Source organism: Mustelus asterias, chromosome 6 (assembly GCF_964213995.1).
Source record: "Mustelus asterias chromosome 6, sMusAst1.hap1.1, whole genome shotgun sequence".
NCBI lineage: Eukaryota > Metazoa > Chordata > Chondrichthyes > Carcharhiniformes > Triakidae > Mustelus > Mustelus asterias.
In genome coordinates, this window is record NC_135806.1 from 126,780,307 (window position 1) to 126,802,526 (window position 22,220).

The 22,220-nt window shown below is 43.9% G+C and overlaps 1 protein-coding gene across 2 annotated transcripts in view; it reads right to left on the bottom strand.

Annotated features, from left to right (window-relative positions):
• Positions 1-8,058, bottom strand: part of neil3 (nei-like DNA glycosylase 3) — a 46,651-nt gene extending 38,593 nt beyond the window's left edge. Inside the window, exons 1-2 of one of the 2 annotated variants that reach the window (XM_078215452.1) lie at positions 7,880-8,058; positions 1,410-1,534 (exon numbers count right to left, since the gene is read on the bottom strand). In XM_078215452.1, the coding sequence (XP_078071578.1) occupies positions 1,410-1,534; positions 7,880-7,972 (218 nt within the window). In that variant the 5' untranslated portion in view covers positions 7,973-8,058. The remainder of the gene's footprint in view (positions 1-1,409; positions 1,535-7,879) is intronic. The other variant, XM_078215449.1, reaches the window with a different exon arrangement.
• Between the last annotated feature and the right edge of the window lie 14,162 nt (positions 8,059-22,220).

Sequence of the window (22,220 nt, forward strand, 5' to 3'; positions counted from 1 at the left end):
TCTTCATTGCTAGATGGATGGAGATTGAAAACAGGGAAGCGATGTTGTAGCTGTGTGAGTTGCTGGTGAGGCCACACCTGGAGTACTGTTTTGGTCTCCTTACTTGAGAAAGGACATACTGGCACGGGAGAGGGTGCAGAGGAGATTCACTAGGTTGATTCCAGAGTTGAGATGGTTGGCTTATGAGGATAGACCGAGTAGACTGGGACAATACACATTGGAATTCAGAAGGATGAGGGGTGATCTTATAAAAACATATAAAATTATGATGGGAATAGACAAAATAAAAGCAGGGAGGTTGTTTCCACTGGCGGGTGAAACTAGAACTAGAAGGCATAGCTTCAAAATAAGGAGGATTTAGGACTGAGTTGTGGAGGAACTTCTTCACACAAAGGGTTGTGAATCTATGAAATTCCCCTGCCCAGTGAAGCAGTTGGGGCTACCTCGTTGAATGTTTCGAAGTCAAAGATAGATAGATTTTTGAACATAAAGGAATTAAGGGTTATGGTGAGCAGGCGGGTAAGTGGAGCTGAGTCCACGAAAAGATCAGCCATGATCTTATTGAATAGCAGAGCAAGCTCGAGGGGCCAGATGGCCTACTCCTGCTCCTAATTCTTATGTTCTTAAAACCACACAACATCAAAGACACGCTAGGTAACTTTTGGAACTGATGCTGTTTGACCTACATCTCAGTACTTTACTTACAGGTGTTCCAGAGGCAAATTTAAGATCTAAATTCAATATAAGCCAAAAGCACTAGCCGGCAAACACATTCCAGATGTCATCTATCAGCAGCATCACTGTGGAAAAGTTCTTGCAGTAGGCACTGAAGTTAAAGTACATCGTCAAAGAACGGTTTTATCAAAGTTTCTTTCAGTGATACAACAGGTTCTTACTAACTCACTGCAAGTAAAACAATGCCTATGGTATTGCAAGAGGCAAACAACAAATGCCTATGCTATTGCTAGCGACAATCAGCAATACCTTGCACATACATGCTCATTGATTTAGGATTCCTAATGGCTCAGTAATCAAACACATCAAGCATTATCGTCTATCCATCACAGCAACATTTATATCAATTTTAAATGTCTTGTTCACTAGATAATCCCCAGCATTTTTTGTTTATTTTATGGGGCCAGCGTATAGACAATTGTATATCTCATTTTGAAACGTCCAGCTGCTTACTTATGGCTCCTCCAGGTTAGGAGATGAACAGGAGCAACAGCCATCAGCGAATAATTGTCCTTCACAGTGGGCTTAGTGGAGACATTAAAAATTAAGTTAGCCAAGGAAACGTTCAACCTGAATTTTCTACCCATGTTGCTATTACAGAACGCAATTGCCACAATAAATGTACTCTTCAACAAGAATGTATTTCATGAAGAAAAAAAAACAAGATATGCTACCTTAATGTGGTTAGGCCAAAACATATAAAAAGTTCCTTGCCCAATGTCTTCACCCCAGTGTAAATCTTTCCTTTGAGCAGTCGGATTCCATGCTGACAGGAAACCTGTCCGTTTACTTGAGTGACCTGGAGAAATGCAAAAAAATCTTTTTCAGTTCCGATGAAAGATCATTGGCCTGAAAAGTTAAGTTTTAATCTCTCTCTTTCTCTCTCCAGATGCTGCCTGATCTGCTGGGTATTTGCCATATTAGAAGTAAAATATATATCCATCTTCCAAAATGCTATATTTTGAATTATCCTATCATTTGAATGAAGCAACTTAACGCTGTCCCAATTTCAAAAGTATACATCTGTCCTAATGTTTAAATGATTTTTCAATTATAAAGTCAAGAACAAAGGTTTTTGAACACAGGGACTGTGGTGTGGCAGTCCTTCAAGTTAAAATCACAAACTTAACCTCATTTTTCCACCTTGATTCCAGGCTGATTATCTTTGTCAAACAGAAATCTATCAATCACTGTTCAAGAATTTTCCATTTACCTGCCCCCAAAAGCCTTTTAGGGGAAGGGAGTAACAGATTTTTATTCACTTTTGTGAGCAAGCACTTCCTGACACTTTCTGAACAGCCCACTTCTAATTTCCCTTGTTCTTGACTTCCCCACTGCAGAACATAAGAACGTAAGAACTAGGAGCAGGAGTCGGCCATCTGGCCCCTCGAACCTGCTCCGCCATTCAATAAGATCATGGCTGATCTTTTCGTGGACTCGGCTCCACTTATCCGCCCGCTCACCATAACCCTTAATTCCTTTACTGTTCAAAAAAATCTATCTTTACCTTAAAAACATTCAACGAGGTAGCCTCAACTGCACCACTGGGCAGGGTAATAATTTCTCTATAACTATGCTACCAAATCCTTTAATTATTTAAATACTCTAGAACTAAACACAGCACTCCTGCTGGAGTCGAACCAGAGTTTTACACAACTGGAGCACAAATTCTCCCTCTTTGTAGTCGAGCCCCTTGAAATGAAGGTTAACATCCCATTAGTCTTTTCAATTATACACAGTTATGTAGCACAAATCTCTCTGGTCTCGCACAATTTGCAGTATCCCATCCTTTATTTAACTTCGATCCCATTGTCGAGGTCCAACGTGGAATGATCACACACTTCCCTACTTTGAACTCGTCAGTTTTGCCGAGTCACAATCTTTCAACGTCTCTTTGCTGAGCGCATCTAGAATCTTTATCGTGCCATCAAATGTGTGTCATCAGCAAACTTGGATAAAAAGCTTGCTTTTGTACAAGCCATTTGTAAACACAGTGAGAAGCTGAGACTCCAATACTGATTCTTGGGGAGGAACCATGAGTCAAAACCAGCCAATTTGAGTATTTTTACCTCACTTTTACCTCTCAGGCCAACCTCAGATCTAATCAGCACTTGATCTGATTCAAGCCAGGAGAATGGCAGTAAGGAACTAGCTGCTAAATATACGGAGGGAGCCCTCAGCCACTTGCTGGATGCTGTGGAGGAGAGGCAGGTGAATGCAGACTCGATGGGCTGAATAGCCTCCTTCTGCGCTGTAGGGATTCTATGATTCAGCATCTTCAAACCATATCTCACCCTTCCCTCAACAGAACCCCTCCCTGCTTGGGTGCACATATGCCAGGTGTCATCACCCACTAGGCATCCAGCTCGCATCATCCCCTTTTGTGTCAAGCTTCTAGAGTGTTGTTGGAGCTGCACCCATCCAGGCAAGTGGGGAGTATTCCATCACACTGCTGACTTATGCCTTGTAGATGGTGGATAGGCTTTGGGGAGTCAGGATGTGAATTACTCGCCGCAATATTCCTAGCCTCTGACTTGCTCTTGTAGCCACTGTATTTGCATGGTGAGTCCAGTCGAGTTTCAGGTCAATGATAACCCCAAGGATGTTGACAGTGGGGGATTCAGTGGTGGTAATGCCATTGAATGTCAAGGGGCAGTGGTTAGAGTGTTTCTTATTGGTGATGGTCATTGCCTGGCATTTGTGTGGCGCGAATGTTACTTGCCACTTGTCAGTCCAAGCCTGGATATTGTCCAGGTCTTGGTGCATTTGAACGTGGACTGCTTCAGTATCTGAGGAGTTGCAAATGGTGAACATTGTGCAATTATCGGCGAACAACCCCACTTCTGACCTTATGACGGAGGAAAGGTCATTGATGAAGCAGCTGAAGATGCTTGGGCCTATGACACTACCCTGAGGGACTCTTGCAGAGATGTCCTGGAGCCGAGATGACTGACCCTCCACAACCATCTTATGTGCCAGGTATGACTTCAACCAGTGGAGTGTTTGCCCCCTGATACCCATTGATTCCAGTTTTGCTCAGGCTCCTTGACGCCACACTCGGTTGAATGTGGCCTTGATGTCAAGGGCTGTCACTCTCACCTTTGGAATTCAGCTCTTTCGTCCATGTTTGAACCAAGGCTGTAATGAGGCCAGGAGCTGAGTGACCCTGGGGAAACCCAAATTGGGCATCATTGAGCAGGTTATTGCTGAGCAGGTGCTGTTTAATAGTACTGTAGATGACCCCTTCCATCACCTTACTGAAGATCGAGAGTAGATTGATTGGGCGGTAATTGGCCAGGTTGGATTTGTCCTGCTTTTTGTGTACAGGACATATCTGAGCAATTTTCCACATAGTTGGGTAGATGCCAGTGTTATAACTGCACTGGAAGAGCTTGACTAGGGGAGCGGCAAGTTCTGGAGCACAAGTCTTCAGTACTATTGCCGGAATGTTATCAGGGCCCACTGCCTTTGCAGTATCCAGTGCCTCCAACCATTCCTTGATATCAATTGGCTAAAGACTGGCATCTGAGATGCTGGGGACCACTGGAGGAGACCGAGATGGATCATCTACTTGGCACTTCTGGCTGAACATTGCTGCAAATACTTCAGCCTTATCTTTTGCACTGATGTGCCGGGCTTCTCCATCATTGAGGATGGGGATATTTGTGAAGCTTCCTCCTCCTCCAGTGAGTTGTTTAATTGTCCACCACTATTCGTCACTGGATGAGGAAGGACTGCAGAGCTCAGATCTGATCCGCTGATTGTGGGATAGCTTAGCTCTGTCTATCACATGCTGTTCGTGCCGTTTGGCATGCAAGTAACCCTGTTTGGTAGCTTCACTAGGTTGACACCTCATTTTTAGGTATGCTTTGTGCTGCTCCTGGCATGCCGTCCTGCACTCCCTATTGAACCAGGGTTGATCCTCTGGCTTGATGGTAATGGTTGACTGGGGGATATGCTGGGCCATGAGGTTGTAGATTGTGTTGGAGTACAATTCCACTGCTGTTGATGGTCCACAGCGCTTCATGGATGCCCAGTCTTGAGTTGTTAGGTCGGTTCGAAATCTGTCCCATTTGGCACAGTGATAGTGCTACACAACACGATGGAGGTTATTCTCAACATGAAGATGGGACTTCGTCTCCACAAGGACTGTGGTGGTCACTCTTACTGATACTGTCTGGACAGATGCATCTGCAGTCGGCAAATTGGTAAGAATGACGTCAAGTATGTTTTTTCCTCTTGTTGGTTCCTTCACCACCTGCTGCAGACCCAGCCTAGCAGTTATATCCTTTAGGGCCCGACCAGCTCGATCAGTAGTGCTGCTGCCGAGCTACTCTTGGTGATGGACATTGAAATCCCCCACCCAGAGTACATTTTGCGCCCTTGCCACCCTGTCCACCCTGCAATGTCCTCCTTACTAACATCTGGGGGCTAGTGCCAAAATTGGGAGAGCTGTCTCGCAGACTGGTCAAGCAACAGCCTGACATACTCACTCTATATTTAAATTAGTCTGTAATACACCTCAACCTCGCACAGGTTAACATTTTCCAAGCATTTGGAACCCCAATGTTATCTAGTTGCACTTTAGGTTAATCAGCACTAAAGGTTAACAACGAGGAGTCAAGTTACAACCTTAAACCCAACATGGAGGAGTACTGATTCATCAGCCGAAGGAGGACGGCACGTGGTAACCAGAAAGAGGTTTCCTTGCCCATGTTTAACCTGAAGCCATGAGACTTCATGGGGTCCGGGGTCGATGTTAAGGACTCCCAGGGCAACTCCCTCCCGATTGTATACCACTGTGTCGTCAAAGCGTACCATTCACAGAGAAGGAAATGGGAGAATGCAGAATGTAGTGTTACAATCATAGCTCGGGTGTAGAGAAAGATCAACTTAATACAAGGTAAGTCCATTCAAAAGTCTGACAGCAGCAGGGAAGTAGCTGTTGTTGAGTGGTTGGTACGTGACCTCAGACTTTTGCATCTATTCCCCGACAGAAGAAGGTGGAAGAAAGAATGTCCTGGGTGAGTGGGGTCCTTAATTGTGCTGGCTGCTTTGCTGAGGCAGCGGGAAGTGTAGACAGAGTCAATGGATGGGAGGCTGGTTTGCGTGATGGATTGGGCTACATTCACGACCTTTTATAGTTCCTTGCAGTCTTGGGCAAGTCCTTACTTGAGCAAGTCCAGTCTTGAATTCAAATGCCATGGGGGGATTTGAACCCGGGTCCCCAGAACATTATCTGGGTTTCTGGATTAATAGTCACGCGATAATACCACTAGGCCATCGCCTCCCCTTCTGGGTCATTATCTGGTGAGCATTAGACTGCTCCTATTACACATCAGAAGACAAGAACATCCCAAGGATTGGACAGTCAGAGATCTGCTGGATCCCAGGATACAGCTATGTCCCAGCCAGATGCCGCACCTTTGATTTATTATTTTTACATAAATTGATATACAGTGGAAGCATTGTTTCTTGCACACTATACAGACAAAGCATACAGTTCATAAAAGAAGGAAAGGACAGGATGCAGAATTAGTGTTACAGTCAGAACTAGGGTACAGAGAAAAATCAACTTAATATAAAGTAGGTCCATTCAAACATCTGATGACAGCAGGGAGGAAGCTGCTTTTAAGTTGGTTGCGTGACCTCAGACATTTTCATCTTTTACCCAGCAAAATAAGCTGGAAGATATGTCCAGGAATCGTGGGGTCCTTGATTGTGCTGGCTTCTATTCTAAGTCATCCGGTAGAGTAGACAGAGTCAATGGATGAGGAGCTGGTTTGCGTGATGGACTGGGCTTTGTTCACAACCCTTTTTTGTTTCTTGCTGTCTTGGTCAGAGCAGGACACATCCAGAAAGGATGCTTTCTACGGTGCATCTGTAAACGTTGGTGAGTCGTAGCAGACAGTTCGAATTTCCTTAGCCTCCTGATAAAATAGAGGCATTGATGGGCTTTCTTAACTATAACGTTGGCATGGAGGGACCAGCACAGGTTATTGGTGATCTGGACACCTAGAAACTTGGAAGTCTCAACCATTTCCACCTCATCCCCATTGATGCAGACAGGGGCATATCATCCACTAAGCTTCCTGAAGTCGATGACAATCTTCATTTTGTTGACATTGAGGGAGAGATTATTGTTGCTGCACCAGTTCACCAGATTCTCTATCTCATTCCTGTACTCTGTCTCGTCATTGTTTGAGATCTGACCCACTATGGTGGTGTCATCAGCAAACTTGTAAAATCAAGTTGGAGGGGAATTTGGCCAGTCAAAGGTGTATAAGGAGGGTACAAAGGGTCTGAGGATACAGTCTTGCGGGGCACCAGTGCTGAGGATGATTGTGGAGGAGTTTGGCTATCCTTATTGATTGTGGTCTGTGGGTTAGGAAGTCTAGGATCCAGCTGCAGAGGGAGGCACCAAGCCCTAGGCCACAGAGTTTGGAGGTGAATTTGCAAGGATAATGGTGTTGAAGGCTGAGCTGTAGTCAATAAATTGGAGTCTGACATAAGTGTCTTTGTTATCCAGGTGTTCCAGGGTTGAATGGAGGGCCAGGGAGATGACGTCTGCTGTGAACCTGTTGCTGCGATAGACAAACTATAGTGGATCCAGGCAATCTGGGAGGCCGGAATTGATTTGTGCCATGACAAACGTTTCAAAGCACTTCATAATGATGGATGTCAGAGCCACTGGGCAATAGTCATTAAGACACGCTGCTTGGTTTTTCTTTGGTACTGGGATAAATCCATGCAACTGCTCTGCGGGCAGTCTGGGCAACTGCTCTGCGGACAGTCTGGGCAACTGCTCTGCGGACAGTCTGGGCAACTGCTCTGCGGACAGTCTGGGCAACTGCTCTGCGGACAGTCTGGGCAACTGCTCTGCGGACAGTCTGGGCAACTGTTCTGCGGACAGTCTGGGCAACTGTTCTGCGGGCAGTCTGGGCAACTGTTCTGCGGGCAGTCTGGGCAACTGTTCTGCGGGCAGTCTGGGCAACTGCTCTGCTGGCAGTCTGGGCAACTGCTCTGTGAGCAGCCTGTACAATGGCTATATTGATAGTGTGAGTCTATACAATTCCTACATGGACAGTGTGAATCTGTACTTTCTATATGGTGTTAGTGCTGCTATAACGCTATCTTGACTCACCGCACTCCCTCTCAGCTCCACAACTCGCTGTCCTTCCTTCACATTGCTCCTGATTCTCTCGCCGTTTATTGCACAGCCAGGCCCCTCCACCATTGCGACGGTTCACTGGGTGAGCGCTGAGGAAGGGGGAGAAAAACCCCGGCACAAACACAGTCAACCTGGAGGCAGACCGGCACTGCGCCTGCGCCAGGAGAAAAAACCCGCCAAATCATTCAGGGCGGGTGCCGGCAGTGCGCGTGCGCGTAGGCACAGCCAAAATCACTCAGAGCGGGTGCCGGCAATGCGCGTGCGCAAAAGGAGTAAGCTGCCGGAGAGTGCGAATCTGCGCATGTGCTTCCTGCTCGGAACGCCGCCGGATTTGAAAGTAACGGACTCGCGGGAGAGCGCGCGCGGGGCGGGACTTTGAAAGCAAAATACTGCGGGTGCTGCAATCTGAAAACAAAAACAGAGACTGCTGGAAAAGTTCATCAGGTCTGACAGCATCTGTGGAGAGAGAACAGAGCCAACGTTTCGAGACTAGATGACCCTTCTTTTGACTCAACCATTCTTTTTATTTAAACAGGTCACAAATACAAAATACATATCACTTTCAAATTACAAACCAGAATACAATCTCACCCTAATAAATTATAAAAATAACACCCGATATAACACAATATCAACAATTAACATGCCATCTTTAGTCAACGTAGCACAATAACAAACAGATGATGTGCATTGCAAGTTATCCACAACTGGCCTTCCAAGGTTGCAAACGATTCATAACGACTGTAAACCAGCAAGTTGTAATATAAACACAGTACTGACAGTTAACACCCTTTGTCAGAGCCAGGAACAAAGATAATCAGCTGAGATTTATGGTATGGGGGACGTGCGGGGTGGGGGCTGTAATTGGATAAAGGGAATGTAAATTAGGATGAAGAAGGCTGAGGTAGGTGCTAAAAATGTCCATTAAGTGATCAGAATGTGTGAATGGCAAAACAGGTACATATTATTAAGGCAATTGTCCCTGAAAGGGGGGGGGGGGGGGGCGGAGGTTAGATGGAGATCAGGAATGGAGATGTGGAAAAATTTGGAAGTGAAAAAGAAGGATGATAAAAATGGATGAATGAGATGAAACTTTTTTTTATTTGTTTGTTTAAACCTTTATTTAGGCAGCTAGATCAATTGAGAAACACTTCTCTTGACAATAACAAGAAGCAAAATGCCACAGCAACCACCCAACAATACAAACACCCATGTTACTTAATAAGGACACATGTCAGACTCCTATTTATTGACTATAGTTTAGCCTTCAACACAACTATTCCTACAAAAATCATTTGATTTGATTCGATTTATTATTGCCACATGTATTAATACACAGTGAAAAGTTTTGTTTCTTGCGCGCTATACAGACAAAACATACCGTACATTGGGAAGGGAAGGACAGGGTGCAGAATATAGTGTTACAGTCACAGCTAGGGTGTAGAGAAAGATCAACTTAATGCGAGTAGGTTCATTCAAAAGTCTGCTAACAGCAGGGAAGAAGCTGTTCTTGAGTCAGTTGGTACGTGTTCTCAGACTTTTGTATCTTTTTCCCGATGAAAGAAAGTGGAAGAGAGAATGTCCAGGGTGCACGGAGTCCTTAATTATGCTAGCTGCTTTTCCGAGGCAGTGGGAAATGTAGACAGAGTCAATGGATGGGAGGCTGGTTTGTGTGATAGACTGGGCTACATTCACAACCTTTTGTAGTTTCTTGCGGTCTTGGACAGAGTGGGGGCCATACCCAACTGTGACACATCTTGAAAGAATGCTTTCTATGGTGCATCTGTAAAGGTTGGTGAGATTTCTAGCCGACATGCTGAATCTCCTTAGCCTCCTGGTGGGCTTTCTCAACTATAGTGTCAGCATGGAGGGACCAGGACAGGTTGTTAGTGATCTGGACACCTAGAAACTTGAAAGTCTCGACCATTTCCACTTCATCCCTATTGATATAGACAGGGACATGTCCTTCACTACACTTCCTGAAGTCAATGACTATCGCCTTCGTTTTACTGACATGGAGGGAGAGATTATTGTCGTCGCACCATTTCACCTATTCTGTATCTCTTTCCTGTACTCTGTCTCGTCATTGTTTGAGATCCGACCCACTACGGTGGTGTCATCAGCAAACTTGAAAGTGGAGTTGGAGCAGAATTTTGCCACACAGTCATAAGTTGTAAGATGAGGTAAATCCACCTTTTAATGGACATTAAGACAATATGTGGAATATGGACAAAACTGGCTGAAATACAGACAAACTTAAAATTCTGTGCTTCAAAGCACATGGACTTAAAATGGCTGCAAACGAGACATCACGACATTGACAGACAAAGAGATACACAGCCTCATCAAATCCATCTGGGAGCTGCTTGAGCAGACAAAGGACGATGTGTCTTGGCAAAACTAGTTATGCAAAAACTGGCCCTGCTAGACCTGGCTAACAAAGCCACCCATTACAACACTATGGACAGCACACATTTTAGACTCCAAGTTGTTTGCAAAATTCAACAGGTTTGGGCCCAGGCTGTGTCTTGCAAAACCATCTCAATGGGAAAGCGATGAACACCTTCTGAGGACAATCAAAACCATTTTGCACCTCATCAGCTCCAAGCACTCATCAAAATTCAACCGGCTGTTGGGAGAAGCCTGCCAGAAATTCAAAGGCTGCATCTTTTTAAAATTGGATAAAGACAAAGGACAGGAGGCTCTTTTAGCCAGAGCACACGGGTGGTTCACTTCTCCACAACTACAGGCAGGGATTCTTCTCCAAGCAGAACAAACCAACTTTGACTGAGGCACAGCCTTGTTCCTTACCGGCTCCAACAGCTGAAAAGACTCTAAAATTACTCTTCAACCACCAAAGAAAGAACTTCAACAAGTATTTACCAGCAAAGATCCAGGATACAAGAAACCGCATGTTCGGACACAGCCCCAGACTGAAGGCCTGGTTTGCACAGCAAAGATTTTTATACCTACCTAACCACGCGACCAAGGTGCATGTCCCTTGAAGGCAAGATGGCCCTGACTTTTTCTTAAAGGTCAGGGCCATCTTTGACCCCAGGAGTGGTGAGTGTAATTTACAGTGTCCAGAAATCCCTAATTAGCCAGGTGTTGAGGAAGGATGGTTGGGAATTATATAAAATTGTGTAAACATAAAAATATCCATTGTGTCGTTATAGTTTCTTCCTTCCATCGCAAAGCAACTGGTAATGTGTGCATGTTGACAGGTCTGGTTAATTTCATTCCTTCCTGAATGAAATTTGGCCTTTTGTGTCACCCAATCGTCTCTCTTTTCATTCTGGTGGATCACAGAACGGGAACACAGTTCTGAAGTCTAGAACCGTAGGAGTTCTGGACGCCTAGAAAACGTTCACTCAAGTGGGTTCACTGGTAAGGCATAAAGAGTGGCTCACTTTCTCTCTCTCCTGTGAAGTCATCCAAGTGTGACACTTTGGCCGTTTACCTCACCAGCAGCAGGAAAGACACACACGTCCAAGAGTGGTAGCGGAGACCATCACGTGTGGAGTTTAAAAAAAACCCTACAAGTGTATAAGGAGTAGAAAGGGGCTGAGGACACAGCCTTGCCAGGCACTGCTGAGTTTGTACCTATTGCGCAACGCAATTTTTTTTTTGTAGTTTAACTCTTCAGCATGAAAAGATTGATTTACAGAGGTTCCATCAGTAGGAAGTTAAAAAGCGTTCAGTGGCTGGAATAAATACCTTTTTCAAGCTTATTGTGTCACCCACTGTTGTGATATTTATAACTCAAGGGATCAAGCAGGTTCATGGTTCATATGGTGGCATTTTCTGTGATGGAAATGAACTGAAAATCTTAATAGATATAATAAAACAGATGCATATTAAAACACTGAATTACAATGAGGAAGACTTCTGCCAAATAAAAAACTTAGATGTTTAGTTCATATATTTTAGAAAATTTAATCAGTGCAGTTAAGAAATTGACTGTTCTTATGTTCTTATGTTCTGTGTGTCCTGGAGAAAAATCATTGAGACATTAAAACAGATAATTATTTTGTCATTTTCTTTGAACATCTCTCTTTATCAACAATAAAAATATTGCAAATGGGAGGGGGAAGGGCTGTTTGGCTGACACATCGACAAGGTGATGGCCGAGTGGTATTATCGCTAGACTATTAATCCAGAAACTCAACTAACAGGGACACAGGTTCGAATCCCTCCATGGCAGATGGTGGAATTTGAATTCAATAAATAAAAATCTGGAAATAAGAATCTACTGATGACCATGAAACCATTGTTGATTGTTGGGAAAACCCATCTGGTTCACTAATGTCTTTTAGGGAAGGAAATCTGCTGTCCTTACCTGGTTTGACCTACATGTGACTCCAGATCCACAACAAAGTGCTTGACTCTTAACTGCCCTCTAAAGTGGTCTAGCAAGCCACTCAGTTCAAGGGCATCTAGGGTTGGGCAATAAATGCTGGCCAGCCAGCGATGCCCATGTCCCATGAATGAATAAAGAAATATCATCCAATTGGGTAATGAGTCTTTTTGCTTTCCAGTTGGTATAGGGAGGTGTTACACCGTAAGAATAGATGTTTGGTTGACTAAGGGCTGGCGATTGGGGAAAGCCATATGATAAATAGTGATGTCTTGAAGAGTGTACATATTACAGAGAAGGAGGTGCTGGAAGTCTTAAAGCGCATCAAGGTAGATAAATCCCCAGGACCTGATGAAGTATATCACAGGACATTGTGGGAGGCTAGGGAGGAAATTGCTGGTTCCCTATTTGAATCATCGATAGTCACGGGTGAGGTGCCTGAAGATTGGAGAGTGGCAAATTTTGTGCCTTTGTTTAAAAAGGGCTGCAGGGATAAGCTTGGGAACTACAGACCAGTGAGCCTCACATCTGTGGTGGGTAAATTGTTGGAAGGTATTTTGAAAGACATGATCTACAGGCATTTAGAGATGCAAGGACTGATTAGGGACAGTGAGCATGGCTTTGTGAATGGAAAATCAGGTCTCACAAATTTGATTGAGTTTTTTGAAGGGGTAACCAAGAAGGTAGATGAGGGCAGTGCCGTTGATGTTGTCTACATGGACTTTAGCAAGGCCTTTGACAAGGTATCGCATGGTAGGTTGTTGCATAAGGTTAAATCTCACGGGATCCAGGGTGAGGTATCTAAATGGATACAAAATTGGCTTCTTGATAGAAGCCAGGGGGTGGTTGTGTAGGGTTATTTTGCAAACTGGAAGCCTGTGACCAGCGGTGTGCCTCAGGGATCAGTGCTGGGTCCACTGTTATTTGTCATTTATATTAATGATTTGGATGAGAATATAGGAGGAATGGTTAGTAAGTTTGCAGATGACACCAAGATTGGTGGTTTAGTGGACAGTGAAGAAAGTTATCTTCAATTGCAACAGGATCTTGATCAATTGGGCCAGTGGGCTGACGAATGACAGATGAAGTTTAATTTAGTCAAATGCGAGGTGATGCATTTTGGTAGATTGAACCAGGGCAGGACTTACTCAGTTAATGGTAGGGCATTGGGGAGAGTTACAGAACAAAGAGATCTAGGGGTACATGTTCATAGCTCCTTGAAAGTGGAGTCACAGGTGGACAGAGTGGTGAAGAAGGCATTCGGCATGCTTGATTTCATCGGTCAGAACATTGAATACAGAAGTTGGAACGTTTTGTTGAAGTTGTACAATACATTGGTAAGGCCACACTTGGAATACTGTGTGCAATCCTGGTCACCCTATTATAGAAAGGATATTATTAAACTAGAAAGAGTGCAGAAAAGATTTACTAGGAAGCTACTGGGACTTGATGGATTTAGTTATAAGGAGAGGCTGGATAGACTGGGACTTTATTCTCTGCAGCGTAGGAGGCTGAGGGGTGATCTTATAGAGGTCTATGAACAATGAGGGGCACAGATCAACTAGATAGTCAATATCTTTTCCCAAAGGTAGGGGGGTCTAAAACTAGAGGGCATAGGTTTAAGGTGAGGGGAGAGAGATACAAAAGTGTCCAGAGGGGCAAATGGTGAGTGTCTGGAACAAGCTGCCAGAGGTAGTCGTAGAGGCGGGTATAATTTTGTCTTTTAAAAAGCATTTAGATAGTTACATGGTACGATGGGTATAGAGGGATATGGGCCAAATGCGGGCAATTGGGATTAAGCTTCAGGGTTTTAAAAAAAAGGGCGGCATGGACCAGTTGGGCCGAAGGGCCTGTTTCCATGCTGTAAACCTCTATGACTCAATGACACTGACTCTATAATATCCCCCAGGAATACATTTGATCACATTTGGGAACCCTACTGAGATGGTGGTGGGGCACTGATTTCTTAAACTGCTGCAGTCCATGTGCAAAGCTATGCCCCACTGTGCTGTGAGGGAGTTCCAGATTTTTAACCCATTGACAACAATGGAACAGAGAAAAAGTTCCAAGTCAAGATTGGGTGTGACTTAGAGAGATGACTTAGACTAGCCCATGTATACTAATGTTACTCATGGCCCTCCACTACTTTCTTGACTATAATCAACTAATTCAGCACAAAGTAAGGACTGAATCTAGGATTTCCCTGATCTATATGACTCACCACTGTGCCATATGGTACATATTACTACTTGGTCCTCAGGGAATAGAAAACAAGTGCATTTTCTCAATTTAAATAGTTATATTGTCATCATCATTTTGTCATAAGTGGAGTTCTTGTCATTGTCAAGACTGAGCAGCCAGAGCTTCTGACCTGGAAGACCAGCTTTATAAAATACTCGGAAATATAAGGCCAGTTTCACTGACAGTTGCTGCACTGCTGCATCTGACCTTTGTGGTTCCGATTTTCTTTAAAGTTTGCCAGAAAAACCACAAAGCTCCCACCCCTCCCGAATGTCAGTAACAGCCTGAAATAATACCTTATTAATATTCAGAGCAGATCCTAGATGATGGAGAATTGGTCCAAGATGGTGCCGGAGCGAGGTGACTTCTTGCAAATTGTGCCCAGCACACCTTCTAATTCTATCTTTTATTCTCGTTAACACTACATTCTGCACTCTCTCATTTCCTTCTCTCTGAACGGTATGTTTTGGCTGTATAGCACGCAAGAAACAAGACTTTTCACTGTATGTTAATACATGTGACAATAATAAATCAAATCAAATCAAAATCAAATTGACTATAGAGGTAAATACCTTCACTAGAGAATACATTTGGCAAAAGTGTAAAACAAGCATCGAACCCAAGCCTGTCCCTACTAGGTGAATTTTGATAAAATCAGATCCCCCATTTCTCTTAGCTTGGAAGTTTATGGATTGTTTATAATTTGAATGCAAACAAAAACTGCAACTGGCATGTGTAATCCTGCCTTGTCTGCAATACATTCCAAACACACACAAACAGCCTGTTGCTTTTTAATACAATCTTAATACAAATATTACACAATTATAGTTTCTGCAATTTGCAGTCCAGATCGCCCTCAAATGATTTGAAAAATAACTGTTATAATGGCCGCGAGGGATCGTCAATAGATCTCCCCTTGGGCCTCATAGACTATCAGTTCCCCTATTAGGCAAGTGGTGCATTAGCTGGCTCCACTCAGGCCAGCTGTCGAAGGACTTTGGGGCTGACCTGAACACTATAGCCGCTGAGCGGCACTTTGAGCATGTTGTAAATAAAGGGTGATGGTGATGGAAGACTGGCCTCGGTAAGATTATTACAATAAGCAAACAGGTCCTGAGTACTGCTGAAAAAAGATTTTCATCCTGCCCACGTCAGAACAGCCGAAAGAATATCAAATTCCAAAGTAAATGATTTCTAATGAATTAGAATTGATTGGTTGGCGAGTGAACTCTGATTAGTGGAGGCGTTACCAGAGAGAATGCAGCAAAGAATAGTTAAATGCCAAGCCTGTGCTTAAATTAAGTGAGGGGTTTGTTCTCAATTTTGGCTTCAATTTTGCTGTGCCTTCATTTCACTGAGTTCAAACTCCTCTATTTCCCAGCCATCCCGCTACAAACCAGTGTCCAATTACAACGTTAAATTCTTAAAAGCGGACGTAGTTGATCTAGTGCACACATATTGCAAGATATTCAAAGACTTGACCAATTTTCACATGCAATGTGAATGTCTGGATGGTTGTGAGGCCTCGAGGCCAACTCAGACATACGTATCTGTAAGCCCAACCATGGGATTGGAATAGTCATCCTTAACAAGCCTGATTATATTGACAAAATGTATGCCATTCTTAATGACGAGACCAAATTCATGTCCATTGGACATTCCGCACAGCTCTACTCGAAAGCAACTTATAATGATGCTTCAAAAACAGAAAATTCTGAAAAATCCCAGCAAGTCTGACAGCATCTGTGGCGAGAGAACAGAGCAAACGTTTCACATCTGGATGACTATCAAGCAATAATGCTTGTTGGACTTGTGTAATAGTAATGAGCTGCCGGGTGGTATTTTGTGATTGTATTTATCCTCTTTGTTCACTTCATCCGCATATGTAGGGACTGCCCAAAAGGCAATAAGCAATGTCCCTTTGTGCTCTAGCTTATCTATGACTGGCTCTGCACAACATGAGTTGGCGGGTTGCTACAACCAGTTCTGAACAGGTTTTCCACAAACACAAGAAAGGATTCCCTCACCATTACAAAGATCATACAGGACATACATATTGATAGCCATATTGTGTCCACGTGCTTGTTCGATATTGCTAGCCTATTCACTAATGTATCATTGAAAGAAGCCATTGACATTTGCATCACGTCACTACATCATATCAATCTAGACACACCATGAATGTCTGAATCTTTATTAATTTAACTTAGGAAGTCAGCAACTCACGCAGTTGAGTTTGAATGACACCATGAATGCCCAAATAGATGGTGTTGCTTTCGGAATCCCTCTAAGACCAGCTCTTGCTAAAAATTTTGATTGCTTCCATGAGAAATGCCTCTTCAATGAAATAATCTTCTGTCTGTCTATTTGCCTGTCCTTCATCTGTTCTCATTCTGAGGGTGAGCTGCACTATAAACAATCTTTCACCACTGAGTCCTATTCTTTGTTGCCTTCACTGCCTATCGCATAGAGGCCATCCCACGATCTGATATTACTCATCCACGCCAACTGGAGCCTTGCTCGTGCACGTTTTTCAAGTGTTTTGTCTTGCATTATTTATTTTTCCAAACACTCCTGTCCCAAAATATGTGGGCTTCCTTGATATCATTGCCTCAGACAAGTTTCTCTTAGCACCAGCTTCCTCGAGAATTGGCAGTTTGTCCCCTTGGCTGCCCATGACACATCATATCCACCTGAGTCCTTTCATTTCAAATTCGAATTTCATCTGTCTTCTTGATGTTCAAGCTTTCACAGCCACACATTGCCATTGCCTACAGAAGGGCTTTCAGATGACAAATTTTAATTGTAAATGTGATGCTGTGGCTACTTCATACACATTGAAGTGAGTTCACAATGTCGTGACCATTGTTAAGTCTGGACTGAATTTCTTTGGTAGACTCTACAGGGGTGATCTTCGCAAAAGAAAGTTAAGTGTCAAACGAGTGTGAAAACGGGAGAGTTTCAGATCCATTTTTTCGACAAGATCACAAATTAAATCTTATGGCACTTAGTGCAAAAAATGATGATGATCCCGATTCCCCCCAGTTGAGGGACTGGACAGAGTCTACGCTCACCGAACAGCCAGCTGCTCGCACTAGAGGGCGCTATCAAACTTGTGTAGATCTGTCTGTTCTGTGCATCAAGACAGAGAGATCTGTCAGTACCCCCCCTCCACGCTGAATATGGCGCCCCCCTCCCCCATGATCACTGGCTTCCCCAGCCGATCGCCCTGCCTCATGCCCTGGCCAATTCGCGGTTGCAAAGTGTGCAGGAGTCCTGCCCTCCTCCCCCCGGCCAATTCCCAGTTGCAGATTGCGCAGCTCCCCCCTGCCCACCTCCCTCAGGCCCCACCCTCATCATGGCCCCCCCTGCTACCCTTAGGCCCTGCCCCATCATGGTCCTGCCCTTGGCACTGCCCGGTTGACGGTGCCAGGCTGGCACTGCCCCTAACCACCAGAGAAGCCTCAATGGCCTTCGGTCCTACTGGTGAGGGTACACATCAAGCCCCGTTGATGGGGACCACACGTGATCCTTGCTGGTGAAGAACTTCACCGGCGATGCCGTTAAGGCAAGTGAGCTTGCACAATTCTGTCCTGGTCTCACTAATTATATTTAAATTCAAATTTTAATATTTAAATCAGTCTCGCACTGGCAAGAAACTGGGCGTAAACCCAATTTTTGCCTCTCATGTGATCTTATTGGCTCACCCCACACTTCGACTGGCTTGACAAGCCGGTAAGTTCACCCCCTACATCTTCCGTGATGAGTGAGTCAAGAGAGTAGAAGGTATCACCCTGTTCAAGCTGAACTCTGTTAATCAGGACCTACAACACGTTTGTCTTGTCAACATTAATCAGGGGACTGTATTTCTGATTGACTTGATCAAAACGATCCACTAACTCCTGTTGCTTCTCCATTGAGTTACCAAGCAGAACAATGTTAACAGCATATTGAAGATTGGAAGCTCCCCATTCAAAATCTCATGACCTTATTGAAAGGCGGAGGGGGATTAAGGGACTGAGTGGCCTTGTCCAGTTCTTAATTCATATATTTGTACGTCTGTTTCATTTTTGCCAAGAGCTGACTGACTGCAATGTAGGAGCAGTTAAACTTCAGGATAATTGATCAAGCTGTTGGAAAAGTTCCCATATATTGGCGGGAAGTCTACCACTTTACCCGCCACCGAATCGGAGCAGGGGAGGATCCGACAATGGAAATCTCCGTTGGCCTCGGACAGGAATTTCCGGTCTTGCTCGAGTGAGGGTGTGTAATCCCGTTCATTGTGATGCACCATCAATCGAGCAAAGACTAGTTTGTATGCAAGAACAAACAGGCTTTTATTAGCAAAAGACTTGGAGCACACCCATGCCCGTGAACTGGTCCAGACTGAGGCAGGGGGGTGGGGAGCAGTCGCCTTTATACCTGGACCAGGGGTGGGGGGAGGAGTCTCGGGTAGGGCCGGCAGGGATGTGTCCAGGCAGGTCACATCGGCAGGTAATAAGCTAACAGTGGTTCACCACACGTTGTCTTTCTGATTCTCTGCTTCGGGTGCACCACAAATGTCGTTCCCCTTTATCCACTTGTGGCCTTCTTTGAGTTTCTGTAACAAGCCGCATCTTTTATCCTCATTGCTTCAATCAGAGAAAATGCCTTATCAAATATCCACTCAGGTTTTAGAAATTTCAATTACTAACAAATAACATTGGAGTGATTCAATTGGTTCATCTTTATTTTCTTTTTATTATCGGTATGTTCTCTTGTTGGCAGTTGAGGATAGTCTGTTTTTAGTACAAAGGACAAAGAACAAAGAAAATTACAGGACAGGAACAGGCCCTTCGGCCCTCCAAGCCTGCACCGACCATACTGCCCAACTGAACTAAAACCCCCTACCCTTCCGGGGACCGTATCCCTCTATTCCCATCCTATTCATGTATTTGTCAAGACGCCACTTAAAAGTCAGTATCATATCTGCTTCCACTACCTCCCCCGGCAACGAGTTCCCAGGCACCCACTACTCTCTGTGTAAAAAACTTGCCTCGTACATCTCCTTTAAACCTTGCCTCTCGCACCTTAAACCTATGCCCCCTAGTAATTGACTCTTCCACCCTGGGAAAAAGCCTCTGACTATCCACTCTGTCCATGCCCCTCATAATCTTGTACACTTCTATCTGTCTCCCCTCAACCTCTGTCGTGCCAGTGAGAACAAACCAAGCTTCTCCAACCTCTCCTCATAGCTAATGCCCTCCATACCAGGCAACATCCTGGTAAATCTTTTCTGTACCCTCTTCAAAGCCTCCACATCTTTCCGGTAGTGTGGCGACCAGAATTGAACACTATATTCCAAGTGCGGCCTAACTAATGTTCTATAAAACTGCAACATGACTTGCCAATTTTTAAACTTAATGCCCCAGCCGATGAAGGCAAACATGCCACATGCCTTCTTGACTACGTTCTCCACCTGCGTTGCCACTTTCAGTGACCTGTGTACCTGTACACCGAGATCTCTCTGCCTATCAATACTCTTAAGGGTTCTGCATTTACTGTTTATTTCCTATCTGTAATAGACCTTCCAAAATGCATTACCTCACATTTTTCCAGATTAAACTGCATCTGCCATTTCTCTGCCCAAGCCTCCAACCGAACTATATCCTGCTGTATCCTCTGATGGTCCTCATCGCTATCCACAAATCCACCAACCTTTGTGTCATCCGCAAACTTACTAATCAAACCAGTTACATTTTCCTCCAAATCATTTATATATATTACAAACAGCAGAGGTCCCAGCACTGATCCCTGAGGAATGCCACATGTCATAGTCCTCCATTCAGAAACGCAATCTTCCACTGCGACCCTCTGTCTTCTTTGACTGAGCCAGTTTCGTATCCACCTTGCCAGCTCACCTCTGATCCCATGCGACTTCACCTTCTGCATCAGTCTGCCATGAGGGACCTTGTCAAAAGCCTTACTGAAGTCCATGTAGACAACATCCACTGCCCTACCTTCAGCAATCATCTTCGTTACTTCCTCGAAAAACCCAATCAAGTTAGTGAGACACGACCTTCCCTTCACAAAACCATGTTGCCTCTCGCTAGTACGTCCAGTTATTTCCGAGTGGGAGTAAATCCTGTCTCAAAGAATCTTCTCCAATAATTTCCCTACCACTGACGTAAGGCTCACAGGCCTGTAATTACGTGGATTATTCTTGCTACCCTTCTTAAACAGTAGTAGATGCTCATTCGTTATTTTCTGGCTGCTTACCTTGCTTTTGATTTGTCCATTGGTCTGCAAAAGTCATCTAGCAATACACTTTATCTTCTGTGCAAAAAATAATTGGACATGTTATGTTGGCCCATAACTTCCGATTAGCGGCAGAAAACCATGGACCGCCAAAAATAAAATAATGTTTTGCAAATGTTTTGTTATAAAAGGTATGTTGAAGCTTTCGCTATTTCTTTTAAGTAGTTAATCCTACTGGCTCATTTAAAGTGTAATTTTTCTTTTTTTCATGGTGGAAAATGAGTATTTAATGCATAAATGAACATAGGTTTTGTTATTTGTTTTAAATCTGTGAATCTATTTAAATCTGCATCATATTATTATATAACAGTATGTGTGGCATGCTTTTAAGTGTTCATATGTTTTAATTTAGAATATGGAAACTTAAAATTTAATTGGGAAAAAGAGAGTTCAAAACTTCTCAGACCATGATTTGGATACCTTATTGCATGAGTTTGAGCAAAGGAGAGTTCACGTTTTGGGCTGTGGAAAACGTAAATGTGTTTATCATTAGTATTCTTCCGCGTTGCTAACTTCATTTATAATTCTCATATTTAACTGTTTTGTTTTGATGCTTCAATGAAGCATTAGTAGAATTTTGTGAAGTTTATTGGAAAAAAATTTAACAAAAGTTATAAATACAAATGTTTGATACCATGTTATCATTTAACTAAACACGCGACTTTAGCAACTGCGGTGGCACAGTGGTCAACACTACTGCCTCACAGTGCCAGGGACCCAGATTCGATTCCCAGCTCGGGTGACTGTCTGTGCGGAGTCTGCACCTTCTCCCTGTGTCTGTTTCCTCCAGCTGCTCCAGTTTCTTCCCACAGTCCAAAGACGTGCTGGTTAGGTGCATTGGCCATGCTAAATTCTCCCTCAGTGTACACGAACAGGCACCAAAGTGTGGCGACTAGGGGATTTTCAGAGTAACTTCACTGCAGTGTTAATGTAAGCCTACTTGTTGCACTAATAAACTTAAACTTTGACATTTTGTTTAATTGCCTCAGCTTTCCAAATTTCTTATAAAATATATATTTTCTCTAACGTAATGATCAATAAAATATTTTTGTTCATCAACACAACAGTTGTCTCGAAACAAGGAAGGGATATGACGAGGGGTAAAAGGAGAAGGGGAGGGAAGGCGTGGGAGGGAGTGGGGAAAAGGGGGGGGCGTTGTGTGGAAAGGATGGGAAGGGGTATAAACTGTAAATTTTACATGTAGCCTGACTCTTCTGACCCTCAAAAAGAACTTCAGTTAAGAAGCCAAGCTAAAAGTCTACCAGTGAAGGTGGAACCTGAGTCCAGATTTTCAGTCTGCACTGGATTCTGCAATACCTATCAGAGAGATAGCTCATGTCATCTTAAAGGAGGCTTGAATATGTCATCTTAAGGAGCACACTTTCCTAAAGCATTTGAACTAGGCAAGTTGCATACATC